Source organism: Rhinatrema bivittatum, chromosome 7 (assembly GCF_901001135.1).
Source record: "Rhinatrema bivittatum chromosome 7, aRhiBiv1.1, whole genome shotgun sequence".
NCBI lineage: Eukaryota > Metazoa > Chordata > Amphibia > Gymnophiona > Rhinatrematidae > Rhinatrema > Rhinatrema bivittatum.
This window is the reverse complement of record NC_042621.1, coordinates 93,399,743-93,425,495: the sequence shown is the minus strand read 5'-3', so window position 1 is coordinate 93,425,495 and position 25,753 is coordinate 93,399,743. Positions and strand designations below refer to the sequence as shown.

Sequence of the window (25,753 nt, the reverse complement as noted above, 5' to 3'; positions counted from 1 at the left end):
GTTTAATCCTACCTGTACAAGAAAGTCCTAAAATCAGAATAATTTAAATAAAGTTTTATTTTCCTTAAAAAACAGACCTTGTAGATTGAAGAAAGGTTGATATCTAAATTAATACCCAAATTTCTTGCTTCATTTTTGAAAGGAATACAAAGGCCATAAACTAAAACAGAATGAGGAAAATCCAGAGCAACACCGATTTATGTTACGGGCCCCGCCCGCAGCCGTCCCGCGCATGGGACCGCTCACCTTTGGGGTTCCACAGTGGGTCCCAGTTCAGTCTCCCTCGCGGCCCTCGCTAGTCCAGCTAGGCCCCGGCGTCCTGCGGCAGTGGTTGCCGGGCCTGCAGCTGTGTGCCAGGCCTCACGCCGAGCCTCGGCGTCTTCAGCAACACAGGCCACGCCCCTAGGCAAGCGCACGCGGACTAGCCACTCTGATGTAGGCTCCAGGGCGGGGCCTAGTTCTGCAGCGCGTCCTGATTGAGTTCCTGTTAAAAGGAAGTTCCTGGCCTCACTTCCTTGCCTTGGCAATCGGGTCGGTTTGTTCCTGAGATTGCCCTTGTTTGTATATCTTGCTTGCTTGTCCCTAGTCTTGTTCCAGGATCCTTCTGTTCCAGTTCTGTTCCTGCTTCCTACTCCTGCTTGTGCCAATGTTTGTTCATCTCCCTGGTCTTACCCCGGACTGACTTACTGGTAAAGACCTCAGCTTGTTCCTGACCTGCCAGCCTGCCTGCCAAAGACCTTGGCTTGTTCCTTGACCTTGTCTGACCTCTGGCTCCTGACCCTTGCTTCGTTGACCATTCCTCAGACTGACCTCTGCCTGCCTGACCTTGTCCATTGATTCTGGCTCTGTCCCTAGCTTTGTCATCGCCATCACTATACTGGTTCTCTCTGTTTCAACCTGTCTTCAGCCTTGAACCCGATAGCGCTCCCCTAGTCTCGGTGGGCACCCCAGACTTCCATTCTCCCAGGAGACCCTGCGAGGCCCACCTAAGTGCAAGCGGCCCAGGTCCCAATGGGCTCCTCCCGGGGGGACCTCGGGCTTCCAGTTGTGAAGCTCTACACCGTCTCCTTCCGTGCTCCGCGACCCTGGGGCAGTCCCCGTACTGTTCCAGGACCAAGGGTCCACCCCTGAGCGCAACATTTATTCTAATAATCTCAGTCTTGGATTCATTCAAAGAAAGCTTGTTGAAAAAAAAAAAAAAGCCATGTTTTTACTGTGGAAATGTAAGGAGAAATTAATCCCAATGTTTTGTTAATATCAAAATCGATTTGAAAATAAAAAATTGGATATCATCAGCATACAAAGAATAATGAAATTCAAGGCAGGACAACAAAACAGCAATAGGGCATAAATAAATATAAGAACATGCCATACTGGGTCAGACCAAGGGTCCATCAAACCCAGCATCTTGTCTCCAACAATAGCCAATCCAGGCCATAAGAATCTGGCAAATTACCAAAATCTAAGTCTATCCCATGTTACTGTTGCTAGTAATAGCAGTGGCTATTTTCTAAGTCAACTTAATTAATAGCAGGTAATGGACATCTCCTCCAAGAACTTATCCAATCCTTTTTTAAACCCAGCTACATTAACTGCACTAACCACATCCCCTGGCAACAAATTCCAGAGTTTAATTGTGCATTGAGTGAAAAAGAACTTTCTCCGATTAGTTTTAAATGTGCCACATGCTAGTCCTTCTATTATCCGAAAAAGTAAATAACCGATTCACATTTACCAGTTCTAGACCTCTCATGATTTTAAACACCTCTATCATATCCCCCCTCAGCCGTCTCTTTTCCAAGCTGAAAAGTCCTAACATCTTTAGTCTTTCCTCATAGGAGAGCTGTTCCATCCATCCCCTTTATCACTGTGGTCGCCATTCTCTGTACCTTTTCCATCGCAACTATATCTTTTATGAGATGCGCGACCAGAACTGTACACAGATTTCAAGGTGCAGTCTCACCAAGGAGCGATACAGAGGCATTATGACATTTTCCGTTTTATTCACCATTCCCTTTCTAGTAGTTCCCAACATTCTGTTTGCTTTTTTGACTGCCGCAGCACACTGAACCGACGATTTCAATGTGTTATCTACTATGAAGCCTAGATCTCTTTCTTGGGTGGTAGTTCCTAATCTGAAACCTAACATTGTGTAACTATAGCATGGGTTATTTTTCCTTATATGCACTTATCCACATTAAATTTCACCTGCCATTTCAATGCCCAATTTTCCATCCTCACAAGGTCTTCCTGCAACTTATCACAATCAGTTTGTGATTTAACTACACTGAATAATTTTGTATCATCTGCAAATCTGATTACCTCACTCGTATTTCTTTTCAGATCATTTATAAATATATTGAAAAGTACGGGTCCCAATACAGATCCCTGAGGCACTCCACTGCCCACTCCCCTCCTCTGAAAAAATTGTCCATTTAATCCTACTCTCTGTTTCCTGTCTTTTAGCCAGTTTGTAATCCACAAAAAGGCATTGCCTTCTATCCCATGACTTTTTACTTTTCCTAGAAGCCTCTCATGAGGAACTTTGTCAAAAGCCTTCTGAAAATCCAAATACACTACATCTACCGGTTCACCTTTATCTACATGTTTATTAACTCCTTCAAAAAAAGTGAAGCAAACTTGTGAGGCAGAGAGTGCAGATCCCTGCAGCACTCCAAGTGTTACATTATACCTGGCTGATTGGTTATTGCCACAAAAGCTTGCCGAGTATGCTTAGAGAGGTATGAATGGAACCAGACAAGAATTTTACCTACAATCCCAATTTTTACCAATCTAACAATCAAAATATCAAGATCAATAGTTTCAAAGGCTGAAGACAAATTTAATAGAACCAAGACAATCTTTTCCCATGTCAAAGCCAGAAAGGTATTTGTAGAAAAAAGGTCTGTAATTGGTTATATCTGAGGAATCAAGATTTGATTTTTTAAGTAACGGCCTTAATGCAGATTTCTGTAAGGGAGCTGTTAATCAACCTACAGGAGCGGGGAAGCAACACCACCAGCTAATGTTTTCAAAATGCCAGTACTGCATGGATTTAGAGGACAAGAGGAAGGTTTTAATGCCTTGCTTTATTTCTTTGGAGGACATAGAATTAAAATCTTCCCAAAGGGCAGGCACTTCTTAATTAATGCTGTCCAGTCCTTAGAAAAATTAAAACAAATACATTAATTGCCCCATTTCTTTTCATGGGTCATGAATATTAATATCATGAAACTCATCAATTAGGTCAGTGGCACTTTTTTGCTACAGTATTAAATTACATTTTAGTTCAATCACTAGTGTTTCTACTACAAAACTTAGTCGAAATCGAAATGTGTTGATCTAACGTTTAGTCGTAGGTACATCTTTTTATTACTAAATTAAATTGGAATCTTAATGTCATTCAAATTTGTCATGCTCTTTACTATTTATAAAGCTGCAATAAATAAATAAAACCTTGTTCATATACTGCTATTTCTAATATATTGTAACACATTGGGTGAAGTTTCGTATTTAAAATAATAAACCCAAATAAATAGTTTTCCTGCCACTTGAAACCACAGGATCCAAATTATGTAATCAAAAGAATGTCCAGCTGGCTAGCAGCACTCAGTAAAATACAGGAAAATGTAATTTTTGTCAGAGATTCGAAATAAAGCTCAAAAGACTGTCAATCCCTGAACTTCCCAAACGCTAGCACGATGATTCGCAATCTCACTTTTACTAGACACCTTTCATGCGCAACATTGTGAAGTAATTGCAAGGGAGTTCAACGTGACATTTTCGAAAATGTATCTTACAAAAAACACAGACATCTCCTCGTAGCTATATTTACCGTGAGTAAATGCTCGTCTCTCTTTCCATGCTGCTGAAACCTGCTCTTTTGTTGCTTCTTCTCTAACGAGTAACGAAAACTCCACCATCTCTTCCCGTTTCCCCCTCTTCTCTCTTGCATTCCAAACCGATTGCTCCTGTTTTCGCTTTTCACTCATTTTTTCCCAGTTGAAGTCCAAGTCCTACTCTCCCCTCGCTCAGTTTACAAATTAACGTAAAGCCCCACGTTATTTACGGCCATAGCCCCAAAAAATACAATACCCACAATTCCTTCCTTCTTCCTTCAAAGTCCGCACATCTTTATTGAATCGCGTCTGTCTAAATTCTATCTATTGCCGCCTCTGCAGTTGAATAGTATGCTTATGCTGCAGTTGTTTAACGTATATTTTGCAAGGGAAATAAATTAATAGTCTATTTTTTTTTGTTTGAAAACTGTAATCACCACTATTTACCTTTATAAAGTCATGCAATTATAGCGCGCAAAAATAGGTCTCAGATTATTAAGACATCACTATTGCAGTGAACAGATCACTAACTGTTTTCTGCTCATAAAATCAAGGATGATTTCAGTTTTTATGCTGTTTCCCTCCTCTCCACAATCCCCTACACCCCACATGGTGACTGACGCGAACGAAGAGACGCCAGACGCAGCCGCAAGCAAAGGAAGAAAAATAAACTGTATAATAAACTTTAACTGTATAGTTATGAAATGTAAAAACTTAGGTCCTAAACACAAGCATCCATTTCGGAAGTTTTAAAATCTTAATTCAATTGTATTTTAATTATCGTGTAGCTTAAGGATAAATGATGTAATGAGAAAAAAAGGTTGACTGAGAAAACTAACGAAAATGTAATAAAAACACAATAATAAGAAGCAGTTATCCCACTATGTCATTTCGCTCTGCACGTCTTTCTTCAACGATAATTCAAAATGGCGGCCTGACAGATTTGTCTCGTGTCCGTCTCCTGCTCCGGCACCGGAAGTGGAAGGTGGGGGTACTTCCGGTGGACCTATTCTCCCGTTCTCTTTACAGTTCTGTTTTGGGTTAATGGCGGTAGTTTGAGCTGTTAATCGCCATTGTTTCAATTTTTCGCCGGTAGGCTCCTTCCTTATTTCTTCAAGATGTCTGTGGTGCCACCGAATCGTTCGCAGACGGGCTGGCCCCGCGGGGTCAATCAGTTTGGGAATAAATACATCCAGCAAACCAAGCCACTGACCCTGGAAAGGACCATTAACCTGTGAGTACCCGGACGCTTCTTTTTCCCTACTTGTCTGTAGCCAGTCACGTTCAGTGAATTTTTGCCGCCTTAGGTGTATGCACGGTGTTGTCCAGTTTCTTCATCAGCTCCACAGCCAGCTGCCGCCACGATGGGGATTTGCTGCCTGAAGAATGGGGGATGATAATGCTGGAAAAATGGGAATAGTTGGAAGCTGAGATAGTATAGGATGAGGTAATGAGGGGATAAGACTTCACTGAGAATTTGAAATATTAAAACTAAGACTTCTAAATTGTAATATTTCTGTTATTTAAAAAAAGCGCAGTATTAGATATGTTTAGTGTGATGTAGATGTGTCTTCCTTATGCAGCTTTCAGTACTTTTGATATTATAACTAATGCTAATGAAGGTCCATTCCAAATCTTTCTGTAGTTGTTCATACCGTCAGTGACCTGCCAGCATGATGTTTTGTAGGGATTAACATAGTTGTATCTGATTTACTAAGAATCACATTGGTGTGAGTGGCTTAGGAAGTGGAGTTTTCAAAATCTTTGAAACAAATATCTAAGAATAATTAAAAAAATTATTATAATTCACATGTTTTTTCTTTTGTAAGTGTAATATATTGTTTATTATATTTACTTTTGTATTGCTAACATGTTAATGTAATGTAGAAGTCTTACCCTGTCTGATCTAACATTAGTCCAGGAATTTTCCTAGGTTTCTCTTCCATCATTCAGATTGTTAATGAATGTTATGTAAAATTAAGGGGCCTAGTTCACTAAGCATTAGTTATCACATGCTTCCTAGACAACTACAAAGAAAATATAGTATACATCGTACTATAGTCAAGTGGATACACACCAGATTAGAAAAACAGACTCAAAAGATAATTATCCAGTTATCAGAATCAGCCTGGGAACAAACACAAAAAATATTCAGTCTTCAGTATTATGAAAAAGAAGAAAGGAAATAAAATTGTAGCAGTCAAATAATAAATAGCTTATTTTCCTCATAGACACAGAATAGGTGAAATGTCTTAGTTAATTAGGCCCAGAGTTAGAACTCTTATTGAAATCAAGGTATGTCACATTTACAAATTCCTGTGACTGAGGAAACAGATTAAACTTGAGAGCTAGTGAGAAGAAAATTCAATTGACTTGGTAGAGTATGATGGACAGTATTAGGCTTCCAAGAAGTCTGGCATAACCTACATGGAGTGACCGAGTTTGCAAACTTAATATCAGTAGTACTGTGGAATTGGGCTTCCAAGATGGCTGGAGAAACCTGCTCAGAGCAGCTGGTAAACAGATATGTAATGTTAGGTGAGACCGGCCCTGCAACCGGTCTCACTCACCTCGTACGCCGCAAGCCTTGCCTGTGGCAGAGACGCCGCTACCATGTGTTGGAAATTATTTTAAGCAACTAGTTAGCTGATGTGAAGAATATTGTACCGCAATAGAAAGTATTGAAGCAAAGAATCACTGATATTATTAGTGTAATTATTTTGATGTAAGGCCTATCAGTTCTGAGAATAAATATGCCATTTTTCTTATCTTGTGAGATTATATATATATATTAAAGAGCAGTTATTCAGGAGGCTATCAGAAGAAAACAGGACAGTAGCCACTTGGCTACACCTAACTGCTTGCTGATGTGATAAGGACAGATAGTTGGGGGCCTCAAGAACACATGGGATTAGCCCAGAGAAAAACTAAACCTAGAGCAAAGGTCAGAAGATAAACTGTTTGTTTGAAATCAGAGACAGAACAGCTCAGAAGAAAAGCTTTTGGACATTACCAGTGGTTAATGAAGTGCCTGATGACCTGTTGCTGGTTTCCCGGCGCTGTGTTCCCATATTTCCAAAGATATATCACTCACATTAGGAATTGTGAGGGGAAGTTTTATATGAGTATATTCCTTAATGCAAACTCTAATCTTGTATATTTTTATTGCTTATTCTCAGACTTATAAGTAAACTTCCATACTTGTAAATGTGTGTTGTGTATTCTGTGACACATAACCTACCAGTCATCCATCTCTTACACCAGTGGTCCCCAACCTTTTTTGCACCAGGGACCGGTTTCAAGCAAGACCATTTTTCCACGGTGGAGGTGGGGCAGGGGCAGGGCTTTGGTCATATGGGGGCGGGGTTATGGAGGGGGTTGGATTTTAGTGCATACTTATTTAATTATGACATTTATAATGTGAATGTGACTCAACCCACCATAGGTTCAGAATGAGTGGGAGCACTGGGCTTGTTTTCCTGCAACAAGACTGTCCCATATAGGGGTGATGGGAGACAGTGACACCCGAAGTGTGTTCCTTATGTCCAGTCTACTCCGTAATCTCATTTTTGCTGTTGTCATTGCAGAAAACCCAGTTTCACAAAGATAGGATGTTGGAAATGGAAGCAGAGTTTTCAGTGCTTTTGTGGCATGCATATACCGACATAAAATGACCAGTTTAATTTTCCTGATATGTAATCATCCAAAGACTTGAATAGTTCTGCACCTATGGTGTTGGCTGGCAACGATAATGCATATAACATATCCTCATGCACATCCTCCTGAAAAATATATCGCACATAAACAAGCATCATTGCCTTGTTGTCAACGTCAGTAGACTCATCAACCTGGATTGCGTACTATTGTGACGCATTAATCTTCTCTAACAATTGTACCTCAATGTCGTCTGCTATTTCATTAATTCGTCTAGTGACAGTGCTCGCTGAAAGAGGAACCTGTGCCACCTTTTTAACTGCAGCCTCTCCTAAAAGTTCATGGCAAATGTCCTTAGCGGCAGGCAGGATCAACTCTTCACCAATAGTGAAGGGCTTCTTAGCCTTGGCAATGCGGTTAGCCACTAAGAATGATGCTCTCAGTGCATACACATTTGTTGATGTGGTGGCCTTCAATAATTGCTTCTGTCCTTCGTGTTCACGTTTTTTGTTCTTTCAAAAAAACTCCAAAGGCTTGTCTTTTGATGCAGGGTGCTTGGTCTGTAAGTGGCGAACCAGTTTTGAAGGCTTCATGGCCTTGTTGGATAGCCGGTCGCCACATATCAGACAGAGTGGGCTTGGGGCCTGTGAATCGCCTGTTGCGATGAACCCATAATTTAAGTAGGACTCATTGTATTTTCTTTTAAATGCAGCTTTCTTTTTTTTAGCATTCATGGAGTCTTCATCTGTCTCATCATTGGGTCTTTCTCCCTTTTCAAAGAAGCTCTCCAGCACTGTTTGTTTTTTACTTATTTTACAAGGGTTTGAGGCAGAGGCGTAGTGGGCCCCTAATGCTGAAAGATGGCTACTGCTACTGACGACGGGCACTACTGAAGATGACTGCTACTGCTGCTACTGGACACGGCCACTGCTGCTATTAAGGATGGCTGCTATGATTTTTAACTGTTATTTGCTTCTTTTTTTTTCAATTTTTTAACCAGCAAATCTGCTGCTGGGCCGCACCACACCGCAACACAACTACAGGTGTCACACGGGTGGGACAACTGACGTCATATCTAGCTGCCCACTAGCATCCAGAGCTCCTCTCCCTCCAACTCGCAGGAGGGGAAAGAGAGCGGATACATATGACATTCTTGTCCCTGCTCATGTCTGAGCAAATTCTGCAAGTAGAGTAGCAGCACTGTACATTGAGCCTCAGTGTACAGCACTGCTGCTTAGCAGTGCTATACATCAAACAGTGCTGTAGACCCGGGGGTGCTGGCAGGACCTCGGTGTACAGCGCTGTAGACCAGGTCCCCGCCAGGAGCTATGCCAGGAGCCACGACACTGTGGCCAGATCGCCGACCCACCCCACATAATGTGCTGTGCCGGGAGCCGCATCTACTGAGGCCAGCCTGCCGCCCCACCCCGCCCCACATAATGTTCTCTGCCGGGAGCTGGCAGAGAACATTATGTGGGGTGTGCCGGGGCAGCGGGCAGCATCCACCCCACAAAGTGTGCTCTGAGCCGCCGCAGAGCACACTGTCAGTGTTTAGTGCTGGTCTGTGGCGGTGCCGCAGACCGGCAAAAAACCCCCAACGGCCCGGTCCTGGTCCGCGGACCGGTGGTTGGGGACCCCTGTCTTACACCATGTTCCTGCACACCTCCCTTAGGCACACATGTTGCTGGCCACAGTAAAATAGGCCCCACTGTGGGAACTACAGAGCCGGCACCTAGTGATGACGTCAGTACAGCTGGGAAACCCCAGCCGTGCTCTCAGCCAGCACCTCAGCAACAGGTCCCTTGTGCTTTGCCAGAGGTGCGTGTTGTTCCTCCTGCCTTGCTCTCTCCAGCCCTGCCTTGCTTCAGACCCTCTTGCCCTCCTCCTCTAATTGCCCTCCATGCTTGACCTGTGCCTGGATTCTGGCACCACCTGCCTAGATCCTGTCACTGCCTGTCCTGATCTCAGCCTGATTACTGAATCGTTCTCCACAAGACCCTCGCCTAAGTCCTTCCAGCCTCAGACTCAGTCTCGGTCTGCAGGGGAAGAGGCTGATACAGTTTAAGCCTAGCTCCTGTCCTGATCCAAGCAAGTCTGCCTGCTATCAGTGGGGATCCAGTTGGTTTGCTAGCAGGGCAGCGCCAATCCCACCACAGCTGCAGGGCTCACTCCATAACAATATATATAGTGGTTTGAACAGGGTTAAGGGGGGGGGGGGGGAGTTGATGGTTGAAGAATTGAATTTATTTGCTCATTGACCCAAACTGGTAAACAATAGAGAGGAAGAGAATTGGGCAGACTGAATGGGTTTATTGGTCTTTATCTACCAGCATTTACTATGTTATGCTGCTATGATATAAATAATGTAAACTTTCTCTATAAGTAGTGAAGATAAACACCTAACTGCAAAACTAGGAGATCTAGGAGTGCTGTTATTAAACAGATTTAAAAAAACAAACAAACAAATTTACCTGTTACAAACCTCTCTAAATTTTAGACCGATCTCTACCCTGTCATTTTTAGCTAAACTTATTGAAAAAACAGTTAACCAACAATTAATGGATTATCTTGAAACCAACAAAATCTTATTCCCCTCCCAATTTGGGTTTCAAAAATTTTTTAGCACGGAGACTTTCCTAGTGTCCCTCATTGATACTGTTCTGAGGGGCCTAGACAACGGACCATTCGTACCTTCTTGTTATGTTAGATATTTCGGCCGCCTTTGACATGGTTAAACATGAGATTTTATTAGACAGATTAAATGAAATTGGTATAACAGGTACTGTTTAAGAACATAAGAAATTGCCATGCTGGGTCAGACCAAGGGTCCATCAAGCCCAGCATCCTGTTTCCAACAGAGGCCAAAACCAGGCCACAAGAACCTGGCAATTACCCAAACACTAAGTAGATCCCATGCTACTGATGCAATTAATAGCAGTGGCTGTTCCCTAAGTAAACTTGATTAATAGCCGTTAATGGACTTCTCCTCCAAGAACTTATCCAAACCTTTTTTGAACCCAGCTACACTAACTGCACTAACCACCTCCTCTGGCAGCAAATTCCAGAGCTTTATTGTGCGTTGAGTGAGAAAGAATTTTCTCCGATTAGTCTTAAATGTGCTACTTGCTAACTTCATGGAATGCCTCTTAGTCCTTCTATTATTCAAAAGTGAAAATAACCGAATCACATCTACTCGTTCAAGACCTCTATCATATCCCCCCTCAGCCGTCTCTTCTCCAAGCTGAACAGCCCTAACCTCTTCAGCCTTTCCTCATATATATATATATATATATATATATATATATATGAGGCACTACATAACATTGCCCCACTCGAGCTCAAAATCCCTCTCAAACTCCACACCTCTACCAGACCAGTGAGACAAGCCTACAGAAACAACCTTCAGATTCCACCGATGAAGTCGGCATTAAGCAAAAGAGCCTTCTCTACAGCCGGTCCCAAACTCTGGAACGCTCTCCCGTCAGACCTCAGATCAGTGCAATGCCCCACTACATTTAAAAAAAGACTTAAGACCTGGTTATTCAACCAAGCTTTCTCATAATCATCAGTCTGTGGAACTTTCCCTGCCAAGGATCCCTTCTTTGGTAACCCCCTAGAGAACTATATAAATCATCTCTAGTACTCTCTATTACCCCCCCAAAGAACTCTCAGGTCATCTATGAATCCTTGGCAGTCTAAAAATCAAATACCCAGCCTTATACCTATCACCTATTTCTTTAGCCTACATCTGGCTCCGTAGCATTTACGTTATGTTATTAACCCCATATATCTGTATCCAAGTTCCTGCTACCTGTTCATTGTAAGACATTAACTTGTCAATGTTTCTGTTTAGAATGTAAACCGAATTGATCAGTAACTCTGTTATTGGAAAGTCGGTATATAAAAGTGCTAAATAAATATATAGAAAAGCACCGGTCCAAGTACAGATCCCTGAGGCACTCCACTGTTTACCCTTTTCCACTGAGAAAGTTGACCATTTAATCCTACTCTCTGTTTCCTGTCTTTTAACCAGTTTGTAATCCATGAAAGGACATCGCCTCCTATCCCATGACTTTTTACTTTTCCTAGAAGCCTCTCATGAGGGACTTTGTCAAACGCCTTCTGAAAATCCAAATACACTACATCTACCGGTTCATCTTTATCCACATGTTTATTAACCCCTTCAAAAAAATGAAGCAGATTTGTTAGGCAAGACTTCCCTTGGGCAAATCCATGTTGACTATGTTCCATTAAATCATGTCTTTCTATATGCTCTACGATTTTGATCTTGAGAATAGTTTCCACTATTTTTCCCAGCACTGAAGTCAGGTTCACTGGTCTATAGTTTGTATCCTTCCTGAAGAACAGATCATTTAAAGTGCAGTTAAATACTCATTTTTCTGAAGAATTTAATGTTACGGGCTTCCGCAAGGGTCATCTCTATCATCTATACTATTCAACCTATACGTGCTCCCATTATGTAAATTCTTGGCCGGTCTTGGTTTAACTCATTACATATACGCAGATGATGTGCAGATCTTAATTCCAGTCACCGAATCCATTGAAAAAACACTGAAACCTTGGGAAACTTATTTAGCCGCCATTAAGCGATTGCTTGCTCAACTTTGCTTATCTTTAAATCCGGCAAAAACAGAGTTCTTTATTCTCTGCCCTAAAGTAAATGATCCTGTTGCGACCCCGGGCCGCCCCCGGGATCGCCACCCACCCGGACGCGGCCCCTTACCTACCCCGACCCGGTTCCGGGCTTCCTCGAGCCGCGTTCGGGCCGTGCAGGCCCTGAGAACGGCGCTCCCACGCCGAGCTAGCAGCCGGTGTTCTCCCGCGGCTGGCCCCGCCCCCTAGCCGCGCTTGCGCGGCAGGGCTCTGCTCTTAAAGGGGCCAGCGCGGGAAATTACAGCACTGCCCTCGGATGACGTCAGACGCTTCAGGGTATTTAAACCCTGCAACTAGAGCTTCTCTTTGCCTTGCAACGAGGTTCCCAGGTTCTTCCTGCTTCCAGTTGCTGAGTTCCTGCTTCGTCTCTTCTTCCTCTGGTTCCTGACTCGGTTTGGCTTTCGACGATCCTCTGGTTCCTGACTCGGTTTGGCTTTCGACGATCCTCTGGTTCCCGACCCGGTCCGGCTAGCAGTGATCCTCGGGTATCGACTCGGCCTGGTGAGCGACGTTCCTCTGGCTCTCGACCTTGGACTTCTTCAGGACTCCGTCTCCGAGGTATCGCCTAAGTCCCAGCGGCCGGGTTCCTACGGGCTCCTCCTGGGGGGACGCCGGCTTCCAGGGTGAATCTCCTAAGTCCCAGCGGCCGGACTCTTACGAGCTCCTCTCGGGGGAGTACCGGCTTCCAGGGCAAAGACCTTCTACCACCAGGCCAGTCGAACCCTCTCTTCAACTCCTTGAAGGCCCTTGGTCGCATAGGGCCTTCCGTGGTTTCTCCGCCATCCATCCTCGAGCCCGCCTCTGCCGCCTTCCGATCGGCACCAGTGCTGAGAACCCTCTCAGCCTCCATCCATTCATCGGTTCCGATCGGTCCAAGGGTCCACGAAGCTAACAGATCCCATCACTCTGCATGTTACTATATCTACTAATAAAAGTTATATGATTCTCCAGTGAACTTAGTTGTAAAAAATGGATTAACAAACTTATCAAAGACGGATATTTTAAACTTCGTTTTAAAAAACCTCAAATCTTTATTGTACAATCAAGATTTTAGAACCGTTTTACAAGCACTACTGTTTTCAAAAATAGATTATTGTAATGCGCTTCTTTTAGGTCTCCCAGCATCCACTACCAGACCCCTCCAATTGTTACAAAATTCCGCAGCCAGAATCCTCACAAACACAACTTTCAGAGCACATAACCCCTGTTTTAAAAAGTTTACACTGGCTCCCCATTACTTACCGTTCTCAATACAAAACGTTATCCTTAACCCATAAAACTCTATATAATGAGAAAATGGAATGACACAACGCAGCACTTCACTTCCATACACCTCACAGAAACACCAGATCTGCCAGCAATGGAACTTTACCCATCCCTTCTCCAAAATCAGCCCACCTCAACTCCATTAAACAAAGAGCTTTGTCTATAGCTGGTCCACAACTGTGGAATTCTTTGCCTCAAGAACTTAGAACAGAACCCAATACCAAAATATTTAAAAAAGGTATCAAAACTTGGCTTTTCCAACAAGCCTTCACCTAGCATAATTTCAATTTTACCTTTTTATTTAATTTTCACAATTTTTACATGATTATTAGTATTTTATGAATTTTATGCACTTTTAGTTTTTAATATTTAATTTCATTCTTATATCATAAGTTTTACAGTGCATGATAAATGAGCTTTTATGTTATAGATTTATATTACTATTTGACTGATTTTTATTATGGTTTTTTTATTTTATAATGTCTCTGATTCCTGTTTTGCTTTTTATTGAATATTTTATTTGTCATGTAAATCTTTATCTCTCATAGTCTATTTATCCTCAAAAATGGTAGTCCTACTCAGCTGGAAAAAATGGAAGTGCTAGGTGTCTACTATTTTGTACCTGCCCTGGGCACAGAAGATGCTTCTAATGTGAGGACCTGGACTGAGAATCTACTGTCACTGCAGGCAGAGCCCGGAGCTATCCCTCAGCCCTCTCCTCATGTATCTAGAGAGGGGACGAGGAAGTGGGGAGAGTGTCTGCAGGAAGAGGTGGTAATTTGTGCCAGAAAGAAGGTGGAAGAAAGAGAGCAAAAAAAACCCAAACTGTAAAAATAAAAACCACAAAATATTAGAACTAAAAGAAAAAAGATGAAAGAAAAAAGGAAAAAATTCCATAGATGAGAAAAAAATTTCTTACCACCTAAGTTTTCTAAAGATTTTTTCCACTTTTGCTCCCACTGTTTTATAAGCAAAAATATTGCTAAATATCCAACTAGAAACTTTCAGGATTTGTAGTACCAGACTCCAAACATACCATGCAAATACTACATCAGAGAGTGTTGGTAGTATGGTCATTACTGATATATAACTACGCCACACTTAGGGTTTAAACTGATAAAAACCTACATAGCGATTCTTGGAGGGAAGCAAGATGACGGCATAGTGAGGCTGCTGAGCATCGCTTGCCCGGTTTTTGCCTGTTTTCTTGATTCCTGGACCTATCATGCCTTCTAAACGTAAGGGGACGATGAGTCTTCCCTCCTGAATCCTTACCTTCCCCAGGGCAACAACATCACACGCTTCATGAGCCAGTCAGCAATCGGGGGAGCCGAGGAATTTGGTGTGAGTCACTGCGGGGGAGAGCTATGTTCTCCGGCTAACAAGGCGTCCCTCAGCCCGGATCTCCGCCTGCCCCGGCGCAGCGTGATCTCGGCGAGACCGTCTCTTGGGCGCTTGAGGTGGAGGGGGCGCTTCCTCGTCCTTTGCTGATCTCAAAAGTGCCTTCTGGCCCCGGAGTGAAGATTAGCCCCCGTGTTGGAATCCCTTTAGTATTCCGACCCGGAGATTCTTCACCAAGGGGGCCGATGGAGAGCTTTTCACTTGGTTATCATGTGGAGATCCCTGCCAGCGAAATTGGTGAGTCCCCTGCTATTTCATCTCGTCCAGAGGCATCACTTTAGAAGCAATCTGGGATTTGGTAGCTGGCTTCGGGAATTCTCTAAAGCATTTAGAAAATAAAATGCACTCTCTCTCCTCCAATTCTCATCAAAAAATCCTGGAAATTCAAGAACAAGTTAGTGCTACCTCAAATAGAATCCTGGAAGCTGAAAATAAGATTCAGTCAATTCAAGCTCTTAATGTTGCCACCATAAAAGAGCAGTTGGCCTTTTTCCAGATGTTCGGAAGCTCTTGAAAATAATGCCAGACATTTAAATCTTCGTATTTTGAATTTTCCTAAAATAGCTGGTGAAATCCCCTTTTTAACTTTGAATGGTTTCTGTTGGAAGTCCTTGGTTTCTCTGAAGAAAATGTACCCTCCGTTCATTTTTGTTGTTTCCTTTCTAAAAGAACTTCTTCAGTACCCGCAGCTGATGTTCAAATACCTGAAAATCTATCCAGCTTTTTAGAGAACTCCTTTTTGGAAGTTTTGGATAGAAACACTTTTAGTTTCATTTATTTCTGTTTAAGATTTAAATAATGTCATGCTAATTTTTTCAGGAAATTTTCGGTATCTTATTATGGTCGAGTAGTGAGGATTTATCCTGATTTAGCTCAGGTTACACAAGTGAGGAGAAAGTTTCTTTCCTTTAGGAAAACTTGTATTTCCTTAGGTTACTCCTTTACTTTACATTACCCCTGTAAATGCATTATTAAGAGGGGTGATGAATGCTTTATTTTCTTTCAACCTGAGCAATTACTTGTCTTTACAGAAGCTCCTACGCTAACAATCTTTTCCCCTGTGGTCTAAGTGAATAGGTGTTAACATTTTGTGCTGGTTTAAAAATACTATGTTAACACCTTTTTCCTTAAATATTTCCTCCTTTTCTTTCTCTTAATTTTCCGTCTTACCTCTCCTCATTTCTTTATATATCTTTTGGATTGGATAATTACAATGTGTGTTTTTTCTCCTGTAATCTGTTTCTTTGGATTTAACTTTGTAAAATATCCAATTGATTTTTCTCTGATACAAGCAATCTAAACGATTGGAAAAACAATGACCACTGAGCTTGTCGAGGGGTCGACCATTGAGCTTGTGGCAGGTATTCTAGATTCTTGTGATCGGATGTCAGGTTCCTTCTAGTAGATGGTGCCATTCTTCAAATGCCAGCTTAACTGCCAGGAGCTCCTGATCTCCAATGGTGTATTTTTTTTCTCTGCTGGGGAACATTTTTTAGAAAAGAGAATGGAAAAAGAGTCCCATGTCCATCATGTTGAGCGAAGTCATCACCTACCCAGTGGCAAAAGCATCTCCTCAAGAACAAAGAGTTTTGATAGGTCTGGATAATGAAGGCAGAATTCCTTGAGAAATTCTTGTTTAAGATGCTTGAAAGCATGGATGGCCTCTTCTGGCCAATGCCTGATATCTGTGCCCTTCTTTGAGAGAGTGGTGAAAGGAGCCACCAGAAAGGAATATCCATAATAATTGGCAAAGCTCAGAAAGCATTGTAAAGTCTTAAGCCTCACAGGCAGGGGCCAGTCCAGGATGGCTTTCCGCTTTTCAGGATCCATGTAGAACTGTGCCGGGAAATGACGTAACCCAATAATAGTAATTTTTTGTTCAGGTATACATTTTTCTAGCTTAACATAAAAGTTCACAAAACCTCTGCAGAATCTGCTTTACATGCTGTCGATGTTGGGCCAGGGATTGAAAAAAGATGAGTAGATTGAGGTACATTACCACATGAGTATAGAAGATCCTGAAAGATCTCATCGACCATGTGTTGGAAGACAGCGGGAGCATTACATAAGCTGAATGGCATCACCAGATATTCATAATGGCAGTCTTTGGTGTTGAAGGCCGACTTCCATTCGTCACCGTCTCAGATCTGTATAAGATTATAAACCCCATGCAGGTCAAGCTTGGTGAAAATTTGTACTCCTTGGAGATGATCAAATAACTCAGTTAAGGGGCAACAGATATTTGTTCTTCCTTGTAATAGCATTGAGGCCTCTGTAATCGATGCAGGGCCTGAGGGAATCATACTTTTTTCCCTCACAAAGAAGAAGCTTGCACCTGCTGGGGAAGATGAGGGTCGGATGAAGCCCTTGTCTAAATATTTCTGGATATACTTTGACATGGCCAGTGTCTCAGGTTTTGACAAATGGTAAACCCATCCTCTTGGAGACATTTACCCAGGTAGAACATCAATCTGACAATCATAGGACCGGTGTTAAGGGTTCCTTACCTCTTTCTTTTTCTCGGGGGTTTGCTCTGGCTGCCTCGGGGCTTGCAGCGAGTCGGTCTCAGTTGGCTTGACCGGAACCGGCGTCACTGGCCTTGCACGTGCGTAGTGTGTGCGCGCGCGTCGGTGATGTCATGGGGCACGCACACATGCACTAGTTCCCTGCTGGGACTTTTTCCATTCTGGTGCCTTATTTTTCATGCGCGTGCGTTGGTGACGTCAGCGCGCATATAATTGCATACCGAGAGGGTTCTGTGTTTATTGAGTGCTTCCTGTGCTGATTGGTGGGGAGATTCAGCGCGGGACAGAGAGTATTCCTCAGCTGTTGGCTTTATCAACTGAGGAATATAAACAGCTTTGTCGTGGCGTTCAGGTTGCCTTGGCAACAGACTTCAACGGGATAAGGCTGATATTTGTTTTGTGCTCCTTGTCTGTTGTTTTTGTTGTTTTTATTTCAATTGTTTTAACTACAAGTTAATATATTTATTCCTTGAATTGTAGGAGTTTTTGCCTGTTATGATATTTTAGTAATTAGTAGAATTTACAAATGAGTATATTTTTGTTCTGAAGAACGTATTTTTCTTTGACTTGTAAAGACTGCAATCAGTTTCTTGGATTTGTTTTACATCATTGGTACGTCTTCTAACTGTTCTGTTTTTAACTTCATGTTCAAGTGATATTAAATTCATCAATAACTGAACTGTCTCCTGTTTTGAACCACCTTTCAATTGATCAGCTGAACCAAGGATCCACAAAATACCAGTATAACAGACCAATAAGGAGGCAATGTCTTGGCCTGCTGTTTACTGAAGAGATCTGAGAAATCTGCATATTGAGGGAGCAAGCCTGAGAGGCCTGGAGAAGCTGCCAGAGCTATAGTAACTGCTGACTAGACAGGAGCTAGGCTGTTTTGCGGATATAATGAGCCACAGCGAGCGATTTTTGCAGTGTATTCTAATCTATAACTGGTTGGTATAGGCGGAGCCAGGGCAACCAAAGGATAATAAAAAGTAATACTTTCATTGTGAAGAAGGCTTGTCCATAACTTGAGCAGTAGCCTATGTCAGGCAACCGGGCAGGGGGTCAAGAGATTGTGAGGGCTTTAGCCAGAGTGGTTGTGGCAGATTGTTGTTGTCCTCCTACTGCCTCTTCAATAAAATTTCCGCCTACCTTGGAGTCTAAGTAGACCGCTGTATATATCAGGAATGAGGAAACTACATCCCATGAGCCAAATCCAGGTCCATCATTGACTTTTATCTGGCCCAGCAAACCTTTTTTTAAAATGAACATTAAGTGCACCCCCTGATGTTTGCCGAGTGCTGACGTCAACAGCAAAGGCTCATGCAGTCCTCTTTGAATGATGTGCTGAATTGCATGACGCCAGGACCTGGTTTTTGCTGATGACATCTGCACCTGAAGGTGGGGGAGTAGGTAAGAATGCAGCCAAATACTTTTTTCTTTCCATGAGGGCAGGCAGATGTAAGTCTTACAGAAAGCCAATTGCATCTTTATTCAGGTATGTCTCACTCTCTTGAGTCGGTACCTATTGGCAGCAGTTACAACTGTGAGTCTGTTGGAATTGGTGTCCATCAACTTTGCACACCTAGATTTGTTGGTATTAGACTGTTCTTAAAAAAACAAACAAACAAAAAAAAAACTGTTCAAACTCTTTCTCTCTGGTTCCTTGGGGATCGTTGATAGACCGCACTGATTATGCCACTGATTAAAAATAGTTGGTGAGATTGGAGGGGGTGTGGCCAAGATGGCGGCGGTGTAGCAGCTCTGCTCAGACGCTCCCTGGATTTCTACAATTTGTTTGTTTCTTCATCGGAGAAAATCCAAAAATGCCCCCGAAACGGAAAGGTCGGGTTCGTGTGTATCCTGCAGCACTACCCCTGCCGTCCGGACAGCGTTTGATAACGGAGCTGACTGCAAACTATTCAAAATTGGAGGTGCCATGCTCCGCGGAGGTAGCCACGGGAGGAGCCGTGGCTGACCCTGGAGAAACCACACTGAGCCCTCCAGACCCCAGGACACCTCCAGTGCCGGTCCCCAGAGATTCCTCGAGCCCAGTGAGTGCCTTACCGATCCCTACTGGGGAGATAGGTGTAGCGGCAGGAACCACCGCGGGGATTGGGAGAGAAAATGCAGGCCTGGAAGAAACAGGAGAAGGGACGGCAGGGATGCAGGCGGCAAACTTGAATTTGGACTTTGTTTCCACAATGAATGCCTTTAACGGCGAAGATTTTTTTAAGTTTGAGCCAGAAGCAGGAAATGCCTTGTTCCCTAAACCTGAGGTGGTATCCATGGAAGCCCTCTGGGAGCTGATAACTAAAATGGGGATGGTATTATATAAAGTGGCTCAACAACAATCGAATGTTACCCAGAAAATTGGAGGTTTTGCCCAAGAATATAATGCAAAATATTTAGAACATCAACAAAAGATTATGAGGCTGGAAGAGCAAGTAAAGAAGTCTCAGGAAATGCAAGCAGCTATGTTGAAAGATCGTATCGCCATTAACAGGAAAATGGAACAGCTTGAAAATAAATCAAGGAATTTAAACCTTAGGTTTATAAATTTCCCGAAGATTATGGGCGAACAACCGAGAGTAACTTTGAGGAAATACATGGTGGAAATTCTGAAGATAGCACCTGAAAATATTCCAGCTTTGAATAAGGTGTATTTCATGCCTCATGTAAGGCCTAGAGGAGAAGAAGCTGCTCCAGAGCTTGATCTTGCTAATTTAACAACTTTTCTAGAGACTTCCACTCCAGAAGTTATAGAGAGATCTACTCTCTTAGTTTCTTTTATTTATTCTCAAGACCTCAGTCTGATAATGAGGAACTACTTTTCCAACATGAGAGCAGAATTCATGGGTAAATCGGTGCAGGTCTTCCCTGATTTGGCACAGGCTACCCAGGTGAGAAGGCGGGGCTTCTTGTCAATGCGACAAGAAGCCCGTTCGCTGGGGGCAAGTTTTGTACTCAGGTATCCTTGTCGATGTATATTGAAGTTAGACAATGTTACTTATGTTTTCTTTGTACCTGAACAAATGAAAGAATTATTAGAGAACAGGAAAAGATTGCCTTATAATCCCCCAGTTCAGGATGCTGCAAATGTGGAGTCATAGATAAGGAAGAATAGTTGTTATTGACCGTTAAGCTTTTTCTTAAGTAACATTTTCCAAAAAATATCTCCTTTTTTTTTTTTCTGGCTGTTCACCCTCTCTATATTTGAGGTCAAGATATTGAAAATGTTATTCTTCTTCTTAATGTAACTGTAAAGTTGTAAAATGGAGATAGCTTTGTTTCTTTATGTTTCTGTACAAAGTGATAATCCTTTGTAAATTTTTTGTTTAAATTGATAAAAAAAAAAAAAAAAAAAAAAAAAAAATAGTTGGTACTGGCTCCAGAGCTCAGAACCAGCTCCAAGACATGGAGCTGGAGCAAAGCTGGACATTTTTATTTATTTATTTTTATTAAAGCTATGCTCCGGAGCTGGAATCAAAATGGAAAGGGTCTCCAGAGCTTGGAGCTGAATTGCTGCATTCTACTACTTCAAAACACTGAAAGTTTACCAAAAGTAACAAAATGCAGTATGTAATTCATTCCATAAGGGTAAAGCAATCAAACCTCATTTCAGCTATTTGGGGAAATTACATTAATAAAAATGTTATCTTTTTGATGCCTTTCTTTTCCTGGTCATAGAATTGATTATATAATCTGAATGTTTGAATTTCTAAGTGTTTGTGGGGATTGGGAGATCATCAGGTTACGGGAGACAAAAATGGACATTACCATAATCTTTAATTAGCACGTTTTAGTTGTTTTGGTATGCAATTAATGTCATACGAATGTAGTTTTTCTGCCATCTAATTATTTTAAAGAGAAATAAGTAAATATACCACTTTCTCAGCCCTATTTATTATGCCATAATTGCTGACTTGATAGGTATAAAAAAATTCATGTTTAATAAACAGCTTTTAAGCATATTTTTCACTCAAATGCATAAATATCTTGGACTTTTTATTATCCAGTAACATCAAAATGTTAAACTTATTACAGTAAAATAAAAAAGGTGAAGGAAGAAAAAAATCATTTCACAATTCTTCCATCATATGAAAAGTTAATTAATTGCCATTAAAATAGGCTCTACCAGTGGTTAGTGTTCAATGCCTTATCATAAATCATATGGCGTTTTTATATACACCAGTGTAGTTTTTTTTTTTTCTACATTTTTTTATGTAATTAAAACTTCTCAAAAAAACCACGCTGGTGTATATAAGAACACCATATGATTATTAAGGCAATGAAGTCTTACCACCAGTAGTGCCTATTATGATGGCGATTATTTAACTTTTCGTATGAGGGGAAAATTGTGAAACCTATTAAAGTTCCATACTTTTACATTTTTTCCCTGTAGCTCCAGTACTGGAACTGCTAAATGCAGCAGAGTCCGTACAGCAGAACGGAAGCAAGAGCAAGGATTTCTGGATCAGTCTGGAGCTGAGTCTCTCTTTTGGCTCTGGAGCTAAACTACTGGTGCATGCTGGAGCTGGCAAAGAGTATTCCCCACAGATGATGGATTAACATGAGGTTAGGGCTCAGACTGGGCCACTCCAGGATTGTTATCTTTCTTTGTTCCTTGGCCACTCCAGAGTTTCTTTAGTTTTATGCTTCAGATCCTCATGCTGAAACGTGATCCCAATTTCAGGTTTCTTGAAGAGGGCAGCAAGTATTCCTCAAACTCTTTTTTTTTTTTTTTGTATTTTCTCAATTCATTGTTCCTTCTATCCGTGACACAGATGGTTATCTGATTTAACTGATAACATGCAACCCCACTTTAATAGTTAATGGAGCAGAAGCTTACAGCTTTTGTGAGGTAGTCAATCAGTTTTATTATAGTAGCATAATGATTTACAAAATTTAATATGGTAAATATAGTTAAGGTATGGTTTTGTTTTTTTTTTAAGTTTTACAGAGCAAAGCACTGTTACGGAAAGTAAGCATAACCTCAAGCTTTTCTCCAAATTCTCCACTTTACAAATATGCAGCGCCAACTAATTAACCCAACTGAAAGATTAATTAAGCCAGTTTTTCACCCTTAGCCATTAGACACACTCTTGCAGAAATCCAGCACCTATCTCGCAGCATGGCATGGGGAAACCCCGACAGGCAAATGATAGGTTACTACTGTCTCAAGGAAAATAGAACCCAGCGGTCTCGCAGATTTCTCTCTGAGGAATATTGGCAGGAACAGGGAAAAGAAGGACTTGGCTCGCCAAAGTTTCAGCAGGGGTAAAGTTGGCAAGTATGATAAAGTTAATGGCGCAGGCATTGCTGAGCAAGAAACTCAGTCTTAAGCAATGGATTTCCCCAAGTCCACCTTAATACTTAATACTTAATAATACTGCAACGCTCTTCTTCTGGGTCTCCCCTCCTCCACCACAAAACCGCTCCAAATGCTCCAGAACTCGGCGGCCAGAATCTTAACAAACACCAACCGCATTGATCACATCACACCCATTCTCGGGAGCTTACATTGGCTCCCAATAAACTATAGAATCTTACACAAGTCCCTCACCATCATTCACAAAACCATCCACAAACAGCTTCAACTCGATCTGCAGATCCCTTTCAAACTCCACACTTCCACAAGACCCATCAGAGAAAGGTTCAAAGGAACACTACACATTCCTGCAACTAAAGCCACCCTACATATAACCACCAGAGAATCGGCATTCTCGACTGCAGGACCTGCCATCTGGAACACTATGCCTACGGGCCTCAGACTTGAACCCTGCCTTTTAACTTTTCGGAAAAAACTTAAAACCTGGCTATTCTTACAAGCCTTCCCGCAATAGGTTTGAACTATGAATAAAAGACATGTAGGAAAGCACTCCTCATAGACCCAGGCATCCTCTAGTTTACCACTTGTTTAAGACCTCCTTTTTCTGTAGCCGCTTGCTACCTCAATGTCAAAGTTCACTCCACCTTGTTTTTTGTAACTTTGCCTCTTGTTCAATGTCAAGTTAAGTTAATGTTCACCCCTTGATCCATGTAAACCGGTATGATATGATATGCATCATGAATGCCGGTATAGAAAAGCGTTAAATAAAATAATAATAATTTATGGACTTTTCTTCTATGAACTTGTCCAAACCTTTTTTTTAAACCCAGCTACACTAACAATTTTTACCACATCCTCTGACAACAAATTCCAGAATTTAATTATGCAATGAGTAAAAAAAAATATTTGTCTTATTTGCATGTCCCTTAGCTTTGTACTACTTGAAAGAGTAAATAACAAATTCACATTTAAGCTTGCAGGTGTAGTGAATGGAACAATTAAGAATTCCTGGGAAAAGGTTACATGGGAAAATTTCTGCAGTATGTACTTTAGAGTCTTTTTTTTCTCTGCTCAAAATCTCATTCATATTCAGTTCTATAGGATCCAACATTGATCTTGATTGGATGTCACCACCATCTTAAGACATGGGATTGTGGACTGCTGATGTCTTCAGAGTCCAGATGTATGTGAATATTCTCACTGGTACTAATGAGGTTCATCAGCGGACATTTGCTGGACAATACCTGCTTCATACCTGGCTTTTCATGGTTAGATACAATATTTCTACCAAGGACATGCTCAGCAGTTCATGTGTCCGAGGTATACTAGCATATGGGGAGGTATAGACAGATGTCTGATAGGGACGAACAATTGCAGTTTCTCCTCCTCTGTGCGATTCATAGTTTCATGTGACGTTGCCAAGATCGTCATGTGACTTGAAGACTCCATGTTTGTGTTGCTCAGGCCTGCATTTTGGTTCAGTCTGTGTACACAGTTGCGGGCTCTGGTTCAATTGTGCACATCCTTGTTTAGGGTGACTAACTTCTACTTTACATATCCTGAGAAGATCCTAAATCCCTGCAGATGAAAACATCCCTTTAACATGATGTGCCACCACCATATTTTACAGCAGGGATGGTGTTCTCTGGGGGATGTGCAATGCCTGTCTTGGATTTATGCTGACTGTAACATAAGAACATAAGATTTGCCATACTGGGGAGATGAAAGATCCATCAAGCCCTGTATCCTGTTTCCAACAATCTAGGTCACATGTACCTGGAAGGATCCCAAAACGTTGTTAGATTTCATGCTGCTTATCCTGGGGATAGGCAGTGGATTTCCCCAAGTCCATCTTAATAATAGTGTATGGACTTTTCTTCTAGGAACTTGTCCAAATCTTTTTTAAATCCAGCTACACTAACAGCTTTTACCACATCCTCCAGCAACAAATTCTACTCCTGGGGGAATGCTGCATATTGTATATTGGTCAAAATAACACAATTTACATGACAGTCTTTCTGTAATTATATTTTAATACAGAAAAAAGTTATTACTACAAGATGCAGAATTTTAAATATTTTGAGCAGAATTTCCCTAAAATTTCACTGTAAGATTGTCCCTTCCACTCTCTCTCCCTACTCCTCTAGCCACTTTGTCATCTCAGACCCCTATTCCTCTACCTGCCAGTATCTCTTCCCTCCACCTCTAGGCTCAACCCCTTCCACTTTATCGCCACTCCCAGAGTTTGACCCCATTCTCAGTACTGCCCCTCACACAGGCTCCCTCTCTCTCTCTCACACACATGTTCCCTCTCTCTAGTGCACATACGCACACCCTCTTACAGGCTCCCTCACGCTCTTGCACACATACCATCCCCTCATACAGGGTCCCTTTCTCTTGCATATACACCCACACAATCTCTCACGCATACACCCTCACACAGGCTACCCTTGTCTCTCTCATGCAGGCTCTCTCTCACACAAACACAGGCTAGCACCCTCTCATACATTCCAGTTACATTCCCCTGTTGCAATGTATTTTCCAATCTTTCAGTTACTATGTGAACCGGTATGATGTCCCCACAAATACCGGTATATAAAAGTTTCTAAATAAATAAATAAATACATACGATCCCTTTTTCATATATACTCTCTCTCTTTCTTTCTCACAGACACACACACGCTTTCACAATCTCCTCATATTGGCACCCACACTCAAGCACCCCCCCGCCACCGCTCTCACACCCCTGCTTACCCCCCCCCTGGTCTCTCTCACCTTCCCTGCTGTCTCATACCCTCCTGCTCACCCCCCCCTGCTATCTCTCTGACACCCCTCCCCCTCTCTGCTCTCTCACTCTCCTCTCTCACACACACACCTCTTTCACTGTCACCAGGGCCTTCATCTATGCTGCGCGCGGAGCGCATCCTGCAGGGGCCTTCATTTTCACTCCGTTTGCAGCAGGCCCGGGGTCTTCATCTTCACCACCCATTGCACTGGGGCGTCATCTTCGCTGCGAATGGCACACTTTGTTCGCAGTACGCTGGGGCCTTCATCTTCTATGCCAT

The 25,753-nt window shown here is 42.1% G+C and overlaps 2 protein-coding genes across 7 annotated transcripts in view; one reads left to right on the top strand and one right to left on the bottom strand.

Annotated features, from left to right (window-relative positions):
* OGFOD1 (2-oxoglutarate and iron dependent oxygenase domain containing 1) overlaps positions 1-4,761 on the bottom strand; it is a 205,061-nt gene extending 200,300 nt beyond the window's left edge. For 2 of the 4 annotated variants that reach the window (XM_029608708.1, XM_029608712.1), the window contains exon 1: positions 3,836-4,760. In XM_029608708.1, coding sequence (XP_029464568.1) covers positions 3,836-3,992 — 157 coding nt within the window. In that variant the 5' untranslated portion in view covers positions 3,993-4,760. Of the gene's footprint in view, positions 1-3,835 lie in introns of all 4 variants that reach the window. The other 2 variants (XM_029608711.1, XM_029608710.1) reach the window with 2 other exon arrangements.
* A 53-nt stretch (positions 4,762-4,814) lies between these two features.
* Positions 4,815-25,753, top strand: part of NUDT21 (nudix hydrolase 21) — a 124,522-nt gene continuing 103,583 nt past the window's right edge. The window contains exon 1 of one of the 3 annotated variants that reach the window (XM_029608715.1): positions 4,815-5,073. In XM_029608715.1, the coding sequence (XP_029464575.1) occupies positions 4,958-5,073 (116 nt within the window). In that variant the 5' untranslated portion in view covers positions 4,815-4,957. The remainder of the gene's footprint in view (positions 5,074-25,753) is intronic. The other 2 variants (XM_029608714.1, XM_029608713.1) reach the window with 2 other exon arrangements.